The 16694-nt window shown below is 47.3% G+C and overlaps 1 protein-coding gene across 4 annotated transcripts; it reads right to left on the reverse strand.

Annotated features, from left to right (window-relative positions):
* Window positions 1-9485: 9485 nt before the first annotated feature.
* Window positions 9486-15634, reverse strand: Ripply1 (ripply transcriptional repressor 1). Of its 4 annotated transcripts, XM_059251361.1 has the most exons (6): window positions 15455-15634; window positions 12986-13065; window positions 12420-12509; window positions 11449-11503; window positions 10780-10838; window positions 9486-10313 (listed from the first exon to the last, which is right to left on the reverse strand). In XM_059251361.1, exons 3-6 carry the CDS (start codon window positions 12506-12508, stop codon window positions 10052-10054), a joined length of 465 nt encoding a protein of 154 aa, XP_059107344.1. In that variant the 5' UTR covers window position 12509; window positions 12986-13065; window positions 15455-15634; the 3' UTR covers window positions 9486-10051. The 4 variants fall into 4 exon arrangements, with proteins under 4 accessions (XP_059107344.1, XP_059107339.1, XP_059107340.1 ...); XM_059251356.1 differs by having other exon boundaries at window positions 12420-13065; XM_059251357.1 differs by lacking the exon at window positions 15455-15634 and having other exon boundaries at window positions 12420-13884.
* Between the last annotated feature and the right edge of the window lie 1060 nt (window positions 15635-16694).

Genomic DNA, 16694 nt, shown 5'->3' on the forward strand with positions numbered 1-16694 from the left:
CCAAACCAAAGAAGGCTGTAGGAATACAGTTGACTAGGAAAAATGACTCCTTATGTTCTATGTAGAATGGCGGGCCAGCACAGAGGAATTTTAATGCTCCTAACACAGAGAAATCTTTGTAAGGATCGATAAGCCAAATATCCTGACCCTATCTTTACTTGCCATTATAAATGCACTGGAATGTCCACCAATAACATAAATAGTTACCGTGTCAGTTTAAAAGCTATTAACTTATAAAAATAATTTGAATTTAATTTGAATGTATGCTCCAGTTCCTCAGAAGTCAGTTTTGGGTGAGGAAAATGAGTATGTGCCCCCTTTCTGCCCATGGTGGACACAAGCTGGGATAGAACTGAAACCCTAGGTGCTTTGGGTTCAAAGTGAAGTTTTCATACCTGAATCTTAACACTTGCTCTTCTCTCCAACAAAGCAGTAAGTACTAATAAAACCTTGGTTTGAGAGTTCAGCATTGGCTTGTTGACCTCATGTTTTCCCTACTTTTTCCATTCCAAGGGACTCTGGTTTTGAGAAACTGGGAAAACGCAGCATAAGGATACTTCTCTCTGAGCCTGAGAAGCCAAAGTTGGCCTGACCTAATAATCCAGTAGCAGATGGACCATGTACTCACAGATGGGTATCATTTCTCGCTATGACTATGCTCACTAATGACAGGAGGTCCAGTACTTGACCTCCAGCTAATCCGATTGGTAACTGTCATGTAGAAAGATTGAAGATAGTGATATGTTACGTGCCTGGAATTACAAGTGAAAGGATTTTCTCTCTTCCACAGACCATGGCTAAAGCATGGAGACAGGGTCAAAACTATTCTGCTTCCCTACCATGAGACAGTGTGCACTTGCTGCTCCACAAATGTCTGCCTCTTGGTAAGGCATTGATCTCAATGCTGGCTCCTTCACTTGGGGTTGTCATGGTGATGAGAGAGTGAAGATCAAGTGACAGTGCAAAGAGAAATTCAGTGTCATTCAGAAATCCAGCAGGAGGAAGTAACACGATTTCCCCCCTCCACAGAGCCATGCTTGCCAGGGCTCCCATGTCAAATAAGGGATATGGAGGGGTCTCTGGGCTCAGCCATTTACCTCAGTCCTGCTTGGATGGTTGCCAGTGTGTTAGAATAAGAGGAGACAGCCTCTGGTGCTGTCAAACCTACATTCTGTGCCCCTGAGTCGTGTCAAGTGACACTGGCAGCTTTGAGTTATTTATTATCACTCCTCTCCCCTCACCGCCCCGCCCCCCGTGCCTGCAAAGAGATGCTGTCGCTGGGATTCATACTGACGACACACAACGGCACTTCGAAATCTTTGTATGGACTAGAGAGACAGGTCGCCCTTCTGAGACCCAGTGGTTAGCTCTAACACGAGATGAGAGGCTAAACCAAGCTGACTGTGAAGACAGCCAATTGCTCCAAAGTGCACAGTGCTCGGCTGAGGAGATAATGTTCATATCGCTTCAGACCTGTCAGCTAGCCTTTGATTGTACTCTTGGCATGGGTCTAAGATGTGGCTATTTTGGGTCATCAGGTCCGGCAACAGGCTGTCATTTTTTTTTCTGTGAAGATTTCTAGTTTGACAGTTTACCTGGAAAACAACTGCAGCCTCTGTGGACGCAGGAAATGGGGTATCAGAGTACAGCAATGTGAAGTCCAAGAGTCAGCCATATCCCGGGGTACAAATGCCTCATATCTGGACGGAATTCAGGACCATGAGTGACTGCAAGGGCTGGTGAAAAGTGCTGAGCTTGACCGGAAGGCTCTGGATGCTGGTCCTGACTCTTGTGCAGCCTTGAATATGGCATTTCCTTTCTGACCATACTCCATTTCTTTAGTGAGTATGGTAATAACCAAAGGAGAGCATGGATGCAAAGTTTCTCTAAAATACAGAAAGACACAAGCACCTGTGTGAGGCAATATTAACATCTGCAAGAGACAGGAGCTATGCAGTTGAGAGTCTTCAAAATATACATGGAGAAAAACAAGTGTGTTAGCCTGTCTGGTCCCCAAGTACTGAAACAGACATCTTAAACCTTTTTCACTCATACCCCTTTCCACTCAATAAAATTTTGCACAGTCCTGGGTATGCAAATACATACGATAGTTATACACATCAAGCATTTACCTATAATACACCATAAAGACTTGTTGTCTTGTTTTTTTACTCGTTGGTATGTATGTAGTTTGACCATTTGTTAAAGATGAAAGCAGGGCTGGTGTATTGGGTATGATGCCTCAGGAGGTGAAAGACTTGCTGTGCAAAACTCATGACTCCAGTTTGATACCCAGATCCCGTGATGGAGGAGAGAATTGACTGTGAAAAGCTGTCCTCTGACTTCCACATGAGCGCCGTGGTGTGCTCACTCACACAGGCACACACCGTACAAGCAGACACAAGAACAACAACGATGACGACGACAGTAAGTATGAAAACAAACTTGCTTACAGATGAGATAGATGTGCTTGTCTGGTTTACATAAAGAATGAAACCTTGCCGGGCAGTGGTGGCACACGCCTTTAATCCCAACACTCGGGAGGCAGAGGTAGGTGGATCTCTGTGAGTTCGAGGCCAGCCTGGACTACAGAGCGAGATCCAGGAAAGGCGCAAAGCTACACAGAGAAACTCTGTCTCGAAAAAAAAAAAAAAAAAAAAAAAAAGAATGAAACCTTGCCAGGCGGAGTATTTGATCCTGCACGCTCTAGAGCATCGTTCACATTCTCCAGAGTGAGTTGATACGTTTGGATTTCATGATTGTCGGTACCACTTTACCTGAGTGTGTAGTACAAAATGGTGAGAGCATGCTTCAGACCATTGCAGAAATTGTCGGAAATGCTCTATTAGTTCCAAGCCAAAGATCATTTGATGATTGTTTTACTCAAACTAAAATTGGTAACAGCAGCAGCAAATTTTAAAATCGAACATTCTAATACAATTCAAAAACTAACTTGATGCACCCTGAGAAATGCTGGAAAGAAACTGGTGGAAGTCTGTTGACTATAATCAAACAGTAATAATTCTGGACAGGTGCTTCAGACAGCGTTGATGGGCACTGCGTGGTGTGACAGCGTGTACCGTGCAAAGTGTGAGTGTCATGGGTCTGGCAGGAAGGCTGCATGTGACACTCAGTGCTCCATTGTGAGCACTGCACAAAACACCTCAGCCTCATGCCATGTTTGACTGGGAAGTAGTCGATCACTTCTTTTAGTCACACAATGCATTTTGCTTGTGTTTTCTCTTCCTCCAACGCCTGTTAGACCTTCCCTTCCTCCCCACCCACCCAACTTGATATTCTCTCTCTCTCCTTTCTCTCTCTTCCTGTCTCCCTCTCTCTCAAAAAAGAACAAAAATGAAAATCAAAACAAAAAGAAACCCAATGATACCAAAAAATGTAAAAACAAGAAATTCACACACACACAGGCACACATACACAAACAAAACAACAACAACAAATGCTACAACCAGGGAGTTCCTCTGGGATTGACCATGGAGCCTGCCCTGGAGTGTGGGTGATATACCCAGTGGCACTCCACTGGAAAAAAACAGATCTGGAAAATTACATGTTGATATATGTGTTCAAAAAACTTTTATTGTTGCCAAAAAAAGATTTCTACCCCCTGATTCATTTACATAACGCCACACAGGGTCAGGACCCACAGTTTAAGAAGCTCTGCCTTACATGCTTGTTGGCAGTGAATCCTTTGGGGCAACTGGAGACATAACAGAGAAAAATGAAGAAGGCCAGCAAGGTGGGGAGGAGAGTGGAAGTCAGAGACGTGACGAAACAGTCCCCCTGGTGTGGTAGCACATGCCTGTGATGCCAGCACTTAGAAGACGAAGTCAGGATGGTCAGGAATATAAGGGCATGTTCAGCTGCTATGTAGTGAGTTCGAGGCCAGCCTGAGTCACCTGAGATGGTCTACAAACATGTGTGTATGTATGTATATATGTGTGCATGTGCATATGTAATGTGTGCATGTCTAAAAGAAAGGAAGAGAGAGTGGAGAGAAGAAGAAAAAGAGGAAGGAAGGAAGGAAGGAAGGAAGGAAGGAAGGAAGGAAGGAAGGAGAAGGGGAGGGAGGGAAACACAGCCTTAAGAATTAATGTTCCAGTGATTGCTTGGCTAGGGAGGAGTATTTGAATTGAGATCTAGTTAGATGCCACAGCCCAGCCCCATGAAAAGCAGGCACTAAAAATTGCTGCCCACGTGTAATGCCGCCTTCCCTTGGGCTCGCTCAGCTATTTAAGTGTGAGAGGTAGAAGGCTAGCTTAAACTCAGAAGATGAAGCCCAGCAAGACCCGCAGGAACATCGAAACAGCGTGCAGTGAGGTGCCTTCCTCTTGCAGGTTTTGTTGAAGTTTGATGGGTGATGATGCATTTTTACATCAAACCACGTAGTAAGCCTTTCTACTTGCATTTTAAGCTGTACTAGATCGATGGACAAATTGAAAATCTTGCATAACATGCCAATAGGCTACAACTTTGTGTTATTTTTGAACAGTGGTCCTACTGAACTTTTGGAAATGATTGTTGTCTATATTAATGGTTCCGTGCTAGTCTCATGGGGCAAGTTCTTAATATTTTGTGTAGCCCTTCTTTTCCATGGAGAATTTTAAGTGATATTTTATCTTTTTAAATTATTTTCTTCAACTTTCATGTGTACCTCCTTCAAACAAGATTTCTGAACGTGTCTCCTAGAATTTTTACTGTTGCAGACAACTTGTAGATGTCAGCTTTTTTCGTTTACTCAGAAAACACACAGCTTTTCATTAGAATCATAGATAAGAGCAAGTTAGAGCCCTGAAACTGTAGGTTCAGGGCTCAGCCACGAGAGGGCGCTGTGTCTCTTTCTGGTAATGGACAGCAGTTGAATCCAGAGCACAGGGCCAGCTGTTCACGTCTTGTGATTCCATTTCATTCTAAGGTTATCTCTCAGTCTTTTAAAATCTACACTTTCTCTCAGGCTTCAGGTGACAGTTTACACACTTTGCTGTAGTCTGTGGAAGGCAGCTTGCCTGTGGGGCTCTTGAAGCTTCTCTGAGGAAATGGAGAGAGGATCCAGCAGTTACAAGTCATGACACTGTAGTTGTACTGTCACAGGTCTCCAGCTGTCCCACTGCGTGACTATTGGCCAGGCCACTCCACTTCTCTGAGTCAAATGATGAGGACAACCTCACACACTCTGCCGGGCTTTGGCGAGGTGCTTTCTGAGCAGAGTGGGAAGGATGAGAAGCACCACACTTGTCATCTAGGGAGTACTCAGCAGTCGGGAGTTCTGCATGGCTTCCCAACCCAGCTGGAACATGGTCTGGGCAGCTGAGGCCTGGCCGATTCTCAATTAGTGTAGCACTCGGGTGGTGACAATACTCCCTCATGTCTCCTCTCATCAGTACCCTGCCTCTGGTAGCATTGTGCCTATAGCAAGGATTCTGAGTGCTTGCTTCTCTCTGCCCAGCACCAGACCCCAAAGTCCCTCCTTCTGTGACTCCTTTCCGTGGCCTTCAGCTTTTCCTGGCTACTGGCCCAGAGTTCCTCACATCCTCTGACTCACTTCTCTCCAGGCAGTACCTAAACCTTTTCTTCTCGGCCCTCACACAGAACCTTTGCCAAGCCCTGTTCATTTCTCCTCCTCAAGGTATAGGGCTTCAGACCTGAGGGCCCCAAATCCCACTTCTAACACTTTCCACCACTGTAACCGAGGATGAATGCTGTCATTTCTCAAATCCGTGCTTAGCCACCTAGAATATCTGGAACTGTGAGTAGACTCCTTATTATCCCTGAACCTCCATTTCCTCGTTTATAAAATAAGGATGATAATGGTTGTTATACTCGGGGATGTTGTAAGGTTAAACGAGACGATTCACATGAAGACCTTGGCACTTGCACTTGCCCAGGTTATTGGTTTTTATAAAACCGTTCTAAGCCTCAGCGTCCCTAACTTCCCATCCCTCAGAGCTCTATGAACGGTTCAGGCCTGCTGCTTAGCAACGCTTCAAGAACTATCCGTGGTTCTGCCACGCCCCCAAGTCCTTCTCCCACCAGTGCCCTTTGGGATGCAGAAGAGTTGCCTCTTCTGCCTCAGTGGCATCACCAGCCACCCACACCCTCAAACTGAACCTCTGTGGTTAGAGAGGACAGTCTGCTCCCTCTTCTCCCCAGTCTCTGGTAGTGAAAATTTCAGTCTTGAGGCTCAGGGGTTAAGAGCACTGGCTGTTTTTCTTAAGGATTGGAGTGTGAGTCCCTGCACACATCGTGCCTCTCAACTGTCTATAACTCCATTCCAGGGGAACTGATGCCCTCTTCAGGCCTCCGCAGGCACTGTATTTGCATGGTGCATTGATATAAAGGCAGGTGAAAATCCATACATATTAAATTAATTTTTAAAAATTGTTGGAGGTTACTTTTTTCATATTATATATTTTGATCATATTCTTTCTCCTCTCCCAACTCCTCCCAGATCTTCCCCACCTCTTTATTTATTTTTTTATATCTCCCCATCCACCTTTTTTTTTTTAACATGGCAACCTTACTTTATTGTTTTGATCTCTCTGGGCCCTGGCATTTGTTGTATTGATGTCCACATTTCAAGGCCCAACTCAAACATGCACAGCCTCACCTTCAATGAATGTTATTATCAAGGAGGGAACAATCCATGCTGGGGTGATGATGAATGGGACGCTAAGGGTGGGACAAGTAGGAGGAACTAGAAGCACTCTGAATTTTGTGCAGATATATTCTCCTGAATCTACGCAATGACATTAGAGTTGTTATGAGGCAGGGCTCACTGGCTCTGCCTAGCAGAACAGAAACTTACCATCACTAAGCAACTGCGCAGTGGGAGGGGGCTTGGAAGCCGTTTCAGGACATGAGACTGGGAGGAACCTAAGACAAAATGTCAGCCCAGTAAAATAGCACGTGAGCAGTAAGGGAGGAGAGGGAGGCCAGTGAGAAGCACTCCCTCAGAGTTAGGAATTACTATTCCACGGGTTTTAGGGTCTTAAAGCCCATGAGGATTTACGGATTTGTAATTCTATGCTATATAATACTTTAAAAGCAAGGATGTTGGGATTCCAAGAATTTTAAATCCCTATAACCTATGGTAGAAGAAGAACTTGAGCAATTTATGAGCTCTGCAGTGCTAGGAGCTTAGGACTCCAAATAAGGGTTTTAGACGGAACATTGGACATGTTAAATTACTGATTAATCCTCCTTGGGTTTCCAATCATTCCTGACTTAACCCTTGGGACAGTGGTTCCAAATTGTCTTCCTCACGGTCTGGGGATCCTTGAAGGGATTTCACAAGAGAAAATGAGAGAGCCAGTTTACAAGAGAGAGAACAACACGGGGGTAGGGGCGATTCTGCAACACCCCCCCCCACCCCCCGCCTCATAGTCCACTGTGTGGCTTCCCTGGGGCAGCTCCATTTTTATCTAGTTTACATGTTAGTCTTTTGCATTCAATTCAGAAGAAAGGGTTTCTTGCTAAAGACTGTCAAGTTTTAGAACCTCTGTCCCAGGACAAAGGAACCTCAAATCTAAGCAACCACTTGACTGTGGTCAGCAAGCCACAGCAGGCCTCTCTTGTGTTTTAATTGTTTATAAACACTGCCAGCTTTGCTCTGACTGGTAAACCATCAAATGATGACAAAGATTAACCCAAGAGGCCTGAGACATACTCGTTAGTTAAATAAATCAGTCACCATCTCCCTCAAGTCTGGACACAGATTTCTTTCATACGATCAGTAATTCCTAGAACAAACACTATCACTGTGACCGCTGCTGTCTTGTGAGTAGTCATCCTATGTGCCCTGGCCTGGGTTGTTTTCTTTATTCCGTCTCACTGAATCCACACAGCCCCACCGACAGCAACTGTCACCCATATCTTCATGACGAAGATAAAGAGAATGAAGCTCAGGGTGGATCAGTAACTCACCCAAGGTCACGCATCTGGCTCCTGGGAAATTCCACTTCACTTACCAGAAGAAACAGAATGGGCTGAAGGAATGAGAGGAGTCAAAGTTCAACTGCCTGACAGCCTTCTTCCAAGACCAAGGTTCAATTTTAGCCGATAGATGGCAGCAGTGCTTGAGTTTGGTGGCTTAACTCCAGGCTGGCCGTCCCATTTCGGGAAGTCCCAGCGAGGGCTCAGAACTGGAGCAACTATCTCAGGCTGAGAGAGAAGGGAAAGGAAAGGAGGCGCCATTTTGCTTTTCAATAAGATGCGATCAGCCTTTCCCCTCCACAGTTAAGGAAAGATTCGAGAAGGTGGGCAGGTGCATCAACAGCTTTGAGAACATCCAGGCAATTTTCCTTTATGAGATTCTGAGCCATCTTTTGTGAGGGGTGCTAGGTTAGGAAGTTGCATGGGATACCAAACACGGATTCCTGCAAAAATAAGGCGGAGGCAGATGCTCTCATAGATGAGACAGTGGGTGTGTGAGGTTATCCATCCCGGATTTGGGGGCCTGGAGGCGCTCCGCACAAAGAGATAATGTGAGGTACTTCTATCGAATGACCGAGAGTTTAAAAGGCCTAGGAGAGTGGAAAGCCCTTGCAGGCAGGAGTTTAAAGCCGCGGAAGAGTTCGAAAGCATGCTGGATTCAAGGGCAAGCAAAACTAATTTAAGGGTTGAAAGATGAGTCTGAAAAGACAGGCAGAAATTGGATGATTAGCACCAGAAATTGGGACCTACGCCTGTAATCCCGGCAGTGGAGAGTTAAGACAGAAGGACTGCTGTGAGTCTGCAGCCAGCCTGCCCTAGAAAGTGCCAGAACAGCTAGGGATACATAGCAAGACCTTGTCTAAAAAAAAAAAACAAAAACAAAACAAAAGTAAATGATTAAAGAATCCAGAATACCACAGTAAAGACTTGATTTGTGAATGTAGAGCGTTTTAAGGTATGTCTGCATGTGTTTTCCTAAAAAGCCGCAGTGCTTCATGGTAATCTGTGTCACCCCCCCCTCCAAAAAAAAAGAAGAGCAAACCATAAGACTAGCTGTTGGTGAGGCAAGACCATGACCTGATTTGGTGGCCCGTGTGCAGACAGATTGTGAAACAAAATGCTGGAAGTAAGAAAATTAGTTGAAGAGTAATTGGGACAGGAGTAAACATGAAGGGCCGAGCTATGGTAGATACTGGGGGAGACACAATTGACAGGATTTGGTGGGTGCTCAAGTGTTCCTCCTCATATGTGACAGCAGCCCCCAAGGACTAAATGAGAAAACGTGTCTCACCTTTACCCCAGTCCTCAGGTTGCCCCATGGGGGGCTTTCCCCTCACTTTTCTAAGCTGCCCTTGAGGTTTAATCAAGCCGGATTTCATAAGTGAACAGAAAAGGCCTGGCCCAAGGCTCTGTCCCCAACATTGCATTCTCCGAGGAGAACTATCTGTCAGCTGACCTCAGGTAGAGGTAGAGCAATGAACTAACCTCCACCTGTAGCTTCACAACACGGGCAGAGTTCAGTTAAGAAATCAGCACAGTTCCAAGAAAAAGGCAAACATCATTCCATTTATTTTTCTCCTGATTCATCTTATGCCAATACCCAGACTGAATGAATAGCAAGCAAAGTGGATGCAGGTCCCCAGACAAGCAGATTCTCAAGATGCCTCCTTCCATTCCATTCCGTTCCATTCCCTTTCCTCAAGGTGCCCCAGTATTGCTTGGATCTGGTGTTGGTGTCTCTGGAAGTCAGCCTTTCTCCCCCAGAGACTGACTCACATGGCTACCTTTGAAAACTAGGGGATCAAAGGGCCCTGGGGAGTGCCTGCTCTCTTGTCCAAGGGCATCTCCTGCCCCACTCTACTTCCTGAGGGCTTCAGAAATCAGGGCTTCCTGATTACCCTTCCAGGTCTGAGGAATCTCCTACTGTTGGCACAAGGACAGCTCAGACAGAAACATACCAGAGGCCTGGACTCGCAGGCCCATCAGGGGAGCCAGGGTAAGCTAGACAGCTTGAGGACACTGGTTTCAGTCCAGAAAATCTGTGTCTGGAGACTCTTTGCTAATCAATGCCCTTGGAAACCTGTCAAGTGTAACTGGGACTGCTTCAGTTTGGACAGGTCAGGGGTTGGTCAGGGGAATGAGCTGTGGCCTTGTGTGGTGTGGCCTCTGGTACCCTCACACACCCTTCTGGCCCTATTTCATTGACCTCCTCCTCCTCCTCTTCGTCCTCCTCCTTGTCCTCCTCATCCTCTTCACTGTTGGAATCCTCATATAAGTTGATGGTGGCCTGGACAGGGAAATTCTGTAGTAACATCTCCCCAGCACTGTACAGGTAGTCAAAGGAGCGGGATTTAGGCCAGAAGAGCCTGTGGACAAAAAAAGAAACAGGATCCTAACTTAGGCAACTCTCAAATGTAGAGGGACCAGTAGGGCCAAGAAGGATGCAGAACCTTAGATCTGGTTGACAGCTGCAGGAAAGGTCTGAGAGGGAAAGGAAGAAGCAGCTTTGGCACAGAATCTTTACAAGTGTTACAAAATGGTCCCAGGAAGGCACGTCACCTCTGACAGGCCTACAGCTATGGTAGAGGGTAGGGTCCCCCCAGCGTCTTTCAATTCTAGCACTGACACCATTAACCTCTCCATCACTCCATCCCTTCTTTTCCTACTAAGGATTCATCCTTAGGGCTCAGTGACAGGGAAGTCCTCTGGGGAAAGTCATTTTGGCCTGCTAAGTCCCATGGTCTCTTTCCTCCTGAGTCATGGCCTTGTCATGAACATTCATAGTGCTCGTGGCTGTTTGCCGCATTCTGAACTTGAACAACAGAGGCTTACCTGACAGGGTGATGGAACTCAGCCTTGGTGGCCTCAGCAGCTGTTGACCCACCAGCAGCCTGTCCAAAGCAAAAGATAGCATGTGGCTTAACTGCCTCTCCCCCAGCAAGGGTCAGAGACCTGCAGGTTCCGACAATCTACACAAGACTCTAGGCATCTCTTGAGATCCAGCCACCTCCCAGCCCTGCCCTACAGCAAGGGGTCTGTCTTGGATCTGATTTAAAAACAAGTAGAAAGTGTCATGGGTCTTGTTTTCTTCCCTGACCCTGTTCCAGTGCCTGTTTGGAGGCTGTCCAGGGGACAGAGTTCTCTTAGAGGACAAACCATCCACGGAGCAGAGTGGGAGAGCACTGGGACGAGGTATCAAGAGACCTGGATTCCAGCCCCAGCTCTACCACACACTGTGAGTCCAGCCCAGGTCCCTTGTGAGTCCAGCCCAGGTCCCTTACCCACTCTAAGCTTTGATCTCCCAGTCTCGTTTGTCATGGAAACCTTGGCCCTGCCTTCCTCAGAGCTTCTGTGGGGGTAAAATGTTAGCAGAGTTGGCAAGATGCTGCCCCAGATCCACAGCCTTGGACTGGAGTCAGGAGATGTCTGAGAAGAACATGGCTGTGCCCGTACAGACAGGTCACAGGGCCTCAAACTCACCCAGTCCACCAGCATCCTCACCTGCCTTGGTTGGTCATTTACGGAGGACAGCCAGGGTCTCCAAAGACAAGTTTCTCTAGGGCAAACAGAACAGATCAGTTGAGAGAGGAAGAGATCTAAACACAGGCTTCCTCTGATCACAGAAGTGGTCTCCTGAAAGCTTGACTCACAAGCCATCTGCTCCAGAATACCTTTTGTCCCCTGACCACTGAGCCAAGGCTGTGACAGATACCCCTCATCTCTACTCCAACAACATTATCACTGCTCTTGTCCCACTGTTTTGTGATTGTCATCTGAGTCCCTTAATCTGAATGATATGTACGGGCATATCTGAATCCTCAACCCCTAGTACGATGCCTTGTACACAGGAGGGACTTAACCGTTTGTCGGATGTGAATGTGAAACATTTGGAGGAGAGAATGACTGTCGTATAGGGAGTGTCTTGCTGCCTACCTCCCGCATCAAGTGGTAGAGAACAGAATTCTGCCGTTTTCCTAGCTGAAGAAAGGGCTTGGAATACTCCTGGGCCCATTTCTTCTCTAGACTTCTAGAGGCAAGGACAAGCAAATAGGAAACTTGAGGCATGCTCAGGACAGAGGCAGCACCCCAACCAAAGGCCTCTTTAGACTTTGTCCCTCTCACCCTGTGTCACCTGCCACCATCTAGGTCCCATAGTCCAGGTTGCATTAAGCCCAGTTTCCAGGACAACTTCTCCTGTTCCCTGGGAGAGTTGTACAGACTAGCCCCATGAGGGTCAGGCTGCTTGGCTTTCGGCTTTGACAATGGCCACTGTCTCTCAGTCCACTCCTGTCACCTGGGGTGATGAGTGAGGTAATATATTCCAGCCAAAAGTGTAGCGGGAGGTCTGGGGCTCTTCATTGTCTCCCCACTTTAAAGAGAACAGGGCCACCATCACCATGGGCATCTCACCTTCTCCAGGCTTCATCTCCCTAACCTTGAGTTCAGGCTGTCAAAGGCCAAGTTCCACTTACCTTTCATTCCCAGAAACTTCTTGTCCATTGATTTGTGCTTGGGCCAGGGCCAGGCCCCGGGGAGCAGCAGCAGGAGCAGCAGGGTCCATCCTTGGGACACCAAGGCAGACGACTGGGCTACGCCAGTTCTCAGAACCTTCGGCGCTCTTGGCTATTCCCCCCTGGGGACCCTTTTATAAGCCTGCCTTGACTCATCAGTTATTCAGGCGGTGCAGGCGTGGGGGAATGTGGGACGGTCTTGAAGATTTAGGGAGGGGGATCCTGGAGAGAGAGCTATGTTCTTGGGTGTTAAATCTCTCCCAGTTGAATAAACAGGGTCCGGGTGGAGGTGAGGGGTCTGTGATAGCTCCAAGTCAGAAAGGAAAACAAAGAAGAGGCAAGTTTCACACCATTTGTGTGAATTCCCCAGGCAGTATCAAGGCCCAAGGTGGGAAGGAGGGCAGCTCATTAGCTCCCAAAGGCACCCAGGCTTGTCTGGGACAGGGGGCTGGGTACATGGGCCTTTAGGGAAGCTGGTTCCCAGTGAGAAGAGAAGGTGCCAGCTCCAATAACAGTGGAGGACTCACCAGGTATTTCAGCTCAAATCCCAAGTAGATTTGCCAGGTGGACCTGACACAGGGTCACTGCCATGAAGCATGTCACGTGGCTTAGGATAAAGAGGGGTTCTGGATGGAGCAGGTCCAGTCTCTTGCAGGGTAAACCTCAGGTCACCTTTCAATGCCTACCCACATCCTCCCCTCACTGCTCAGTTGACTTCAAAAGTGCCTAAAGCCCCCTTTGGCCTCGGCAGAGAGTTGTGTGGTGTGGGGAGCAGGCCCAGGGAGTTTGCAGGGCAGATTCCAAATGGTACAGCTCAGCTTCTAGTTTAGGAGCCCGGGGGCTGGAGGCTGGGAGGGTTCTGGCCAGCACTGTGCTGCCAAAGGGACCATCCCAGGCCTCAGTCCTCTCACGTGAGATGAGGGTGCTGGCTCAGTGGTCCCCAAGGCCCTGGCAGCCTGAACACTCTGTGACAGGAGCTGGGTACTGACCTCAGCAAGCCAAAAGGTTTGAGCAGAGCGTTTGGCATTAGCCACCTTTTGGGCCTTAGCCAAAAAGCTTCCAGTTACAACAACTGGCAGGCACTTCATGCTTAGAGGTTTCAAAAATATTCCTCCTGACCTCAGTGGCCAGCACCTGCCTAGATTTAGTGTCTTGGATGTTCATCACAGCCTGGTTTGTAATGTTCAAAAATTAGAAACAACCTCAGTGTCCAATAATAGGAAACCCGTTAGTTTTATTAATTGTGGTCCATCCTCGCAGCCACACGCTCAGCAGACAGTCAAAAATCATGGTATCGAAGCAGAAACTGTAAAAGCTAGATGCTAAAGAGTGTGACTAACTCGATTCAAGGGCTCCTTATCCAGCTCCCACCTCCCAGCACTCCGCTTGAATTTTAGCCCCACTGTGATCTGTACAGCAAAGAAAAAAAAAAAAAAAAATCAAGGCAGAGTTGCGGATATGGCTCAGTGGTGGAGTTCAGGCACAGCAGGGGTCGACCCCTAGTACCAGAAAAACAATGAAGAAAAGAGCTTCACATTAAAATTGTCATGGTGAAGGAATTCGTAAACAGCTAATGTATTCAAGGGTGAAATGCATACGTTTCAAAAACATCCCTTAGGACGAGCCCATTTTGATAAGGAAGAAATGTGGAATGTACAGTATGCACAGAAGAAAATAGGCTAGTTACAAGAAAACATGTTGCAATTGTCAGCTCAGGGAGTAAAAGAGTAAAGTGGAGTTTTACTTCATTCTTTACGATTTTGTGACGCTTTGAAACAATTTCCGCAAGTGAACTGATATTGTTTGGTGAACAAAAAGGAAAAACAAATAAAGATAGAAAGCTGAGTGGGTATGGATTGGGGGTGGACTGGAAGGGGATGAGGGGTTGAAAAATATGATGCATGAAATTCACAATTAATAAAAAAGTATATATATATATATATATATATATAGTCTATTTTAACTGATTTATAGAATTGTATGTATTTTTTAAACCATAAACAAAGAACATTTATTTGTGAAGCAGAGAAAACCCTTGGAGAGATGGCAGCCATGAGGATTAGACTGCAGTGAATTATACTTTTCTGTGTGACTTCAAAGGGCAAAGCTAGAGAGAGGCCCAAGGATGGAGCTACAGGAAGACTCACTTTGGCTCAATCAAAGGAAAAGTTTCGAACAGCTCAACCACCTCAGGGCCTGGCACTGTACCTGCTGCCCACAAACAGAGGTTTATTATATGAGATGAAATGAGCCCTGTGGAATGCGCTACCTTGGACCGGGCTAAGCTCTCTGAGGCTGAATTTTGTTAAGTTGGAGCTGGATGCTATATCCTGAAGAGGGGGATCCTGTGGAAATTTGCTAAAAGGAGAGAGAAGGAACTTAGAGAAGGAACAAAGCCAAAAGGACCGGGCTGAAAAGAGACAGCATGCAAAGCGGAGAGAGCCCAAGACATATTATCACACCCTGGAATCTTTTTGACCTCTAGGTGACTTCTGACAACAAGCAGGAGGTCAGAGGGCAAGGGGGAGGACACACATTTCTCTGGAGGTCCCAGGTCATGCTCAGCCTGACTTAGTCATGTCACCCAGCAAGCCACCTTTGACCTTGAAATTGTATTCCTCCAGCCACTCCCTTCCCTCGCCACAGCGGGCCTCACAGGATGCCTTAGGCTCCGCTTCCAGCATCCTCTCCTAACTCTGACGGAGGAGCCTTCAGCCCGGTCTCCACGACTCTCAGTTCTCCCTAGACAACCGCTCTGACTGCCGCCTCCTAAGAATCACCTTGGCATCCCTCAGCCATGGAGGAGATGAAGGCCTTGGCCCCTGTTGGGGCATGAGAGCCTGTTGCTGAACCAAAATATCAGAACCTACCCGTTCTCTCTTGTACTCAGTACAGAACAGGAATGGGGTGGTCAAAAGGATAGCAGGAAAAACCAGGATAAGCCAAACAGGGGAACTTCCAATAAAGGCATTGAAGATAACAACTAATTTCTTTACCGGTTGTAATGTGCAGGGTTTATCAGTGACGGTTTGCCCAGATTTTCTGGAGGAGAAGGTGTACTCTCTGAGGCAGATGCTTTGTTAGGCTTTGCTTGGCAGGGAGACAGGCTAGAATGAGGAAGGTGCCGTGGCTCCTGCCCCAAGGTGCTCACAGCTTAGAGGGTGGAGGAAGACAGAATTAATTAGCCTCTGCCAAACCGGAACCCCTCCGCCAACCTCAGACAGGTTCCCTTGTCAAGGCCCCAAAGCAGCCTCCACGTTTCTCTGGGCCTCATTCCAAATTTCCTTCAGTTCCCTACCGTGTTCCTGCCGCACCCTTCTCCCTGCTCAGAACAACCTCTCCTCCTACTTCCCTGAGAAAACAGAGGCCTTCAAGCATGGATTACCTCAGTGCCCTGCCCCAACCCCCCAAACTGGCTTGCCTCTCCAACATCCTTCCCACCCTCCACCCTCCCCTAACAAGGGACAAGGTGCCCCTTTCGTTAAAGGCTAATCCCTTCTCTCCTGGGCCTCGGCCTCATCCACCCTCCTCTGGGCCCTCTCTCCAAGACAGTATCCTCTTTCCCTTCAGGAAAACCCAACTTCCCTATACCAGAGTATAAACCTCTGTTTCTGTGAGTCCCTAAAACAGCTCCCTCCCTCCTCACACTTCTCCCCCAGTCTGCTCTCCCTGGGGTTCTTTCTCTTTCTGCCCCCTTACCACCCTCTTTTCTTTCCTTTGCTCTCAAGTTTGTTGAAAGTAGAACCTAACTTCTAGACTTTCCGCAGCTTCCCATTCACACTTCAGCCAAGGGCAATTTGGCTCTGGTCCCATCATTCCAGAGAAAAGGCACTGACAAAGGTCACCAATGGCCTCCTAATCGCCAAATCCAATGAACTATCTGAACAGTAGCTCCTCTTCCTAGTCCATCCCCTTGCTAGGTGATGCCCAACAATAGACATTGTTGGCCAAGCAAATCCATCTTCCTCTCTTGGCCTCATGATCAACCGCCCCCTTCCTTTCCTTCACTCCCTCTCTCCATCTCCCCCTTCCTCTCTGCTATTTCTCTCCTGGAAATTGAACCTCATAGTCTCTTTCTATTGTTTTGGATTTTTTTTTTTTAAGTCAGGGTCTCGCTCTTGTAGCCCATATGGGCCTGAAACTCTGGCTCCTTCTGCTTCTGCTTCCCTCTACGGTGACAGGCATGCTCTACCAGGCCTGGCTCAGTCTTTGAAGCTGACCTCTCTCTTCCTGTGC

Source organism: Peromyscus eremicus, chromosome X, assembly GCF_949786415.1.
Source record: "Peromyscus eremicus chromosome X, PerEre_H2_v1, whole genome shotgun sequence".
Lineage (NCBI taxonomy): Eukaryota > Metazoa > Chordata > Mammalia > Rodentia > Cricetidae > Peromyscus > Peromyscus eremicus.

Excerpts from the sequence above, each read along its gene's own strand:
- Ripply1 (XM_059251355.1), bottom strand. The coding sequence starts at position 11,604 with ATGGCTTGTGAGTCAAGCTTTCAGGAGACCACTTCTGTGATCAGAGGA. Across the intron at positions 10,839-11,448 it reads TAAATGACCAACCAAGGCAG|GCTGCTGGTGGGTCAACAGC; the intron begins GTGAGGATGCTG and ends TGCTTTGGACAG. Across the intron at positions 10,314-10,779 it reads GAGTTCCATCACCCTGTCAG|GCTCTTCTGGCCTAAATCCC; the intron begins GTAAGCCTCTGT and ends TTTTGTCCACAG.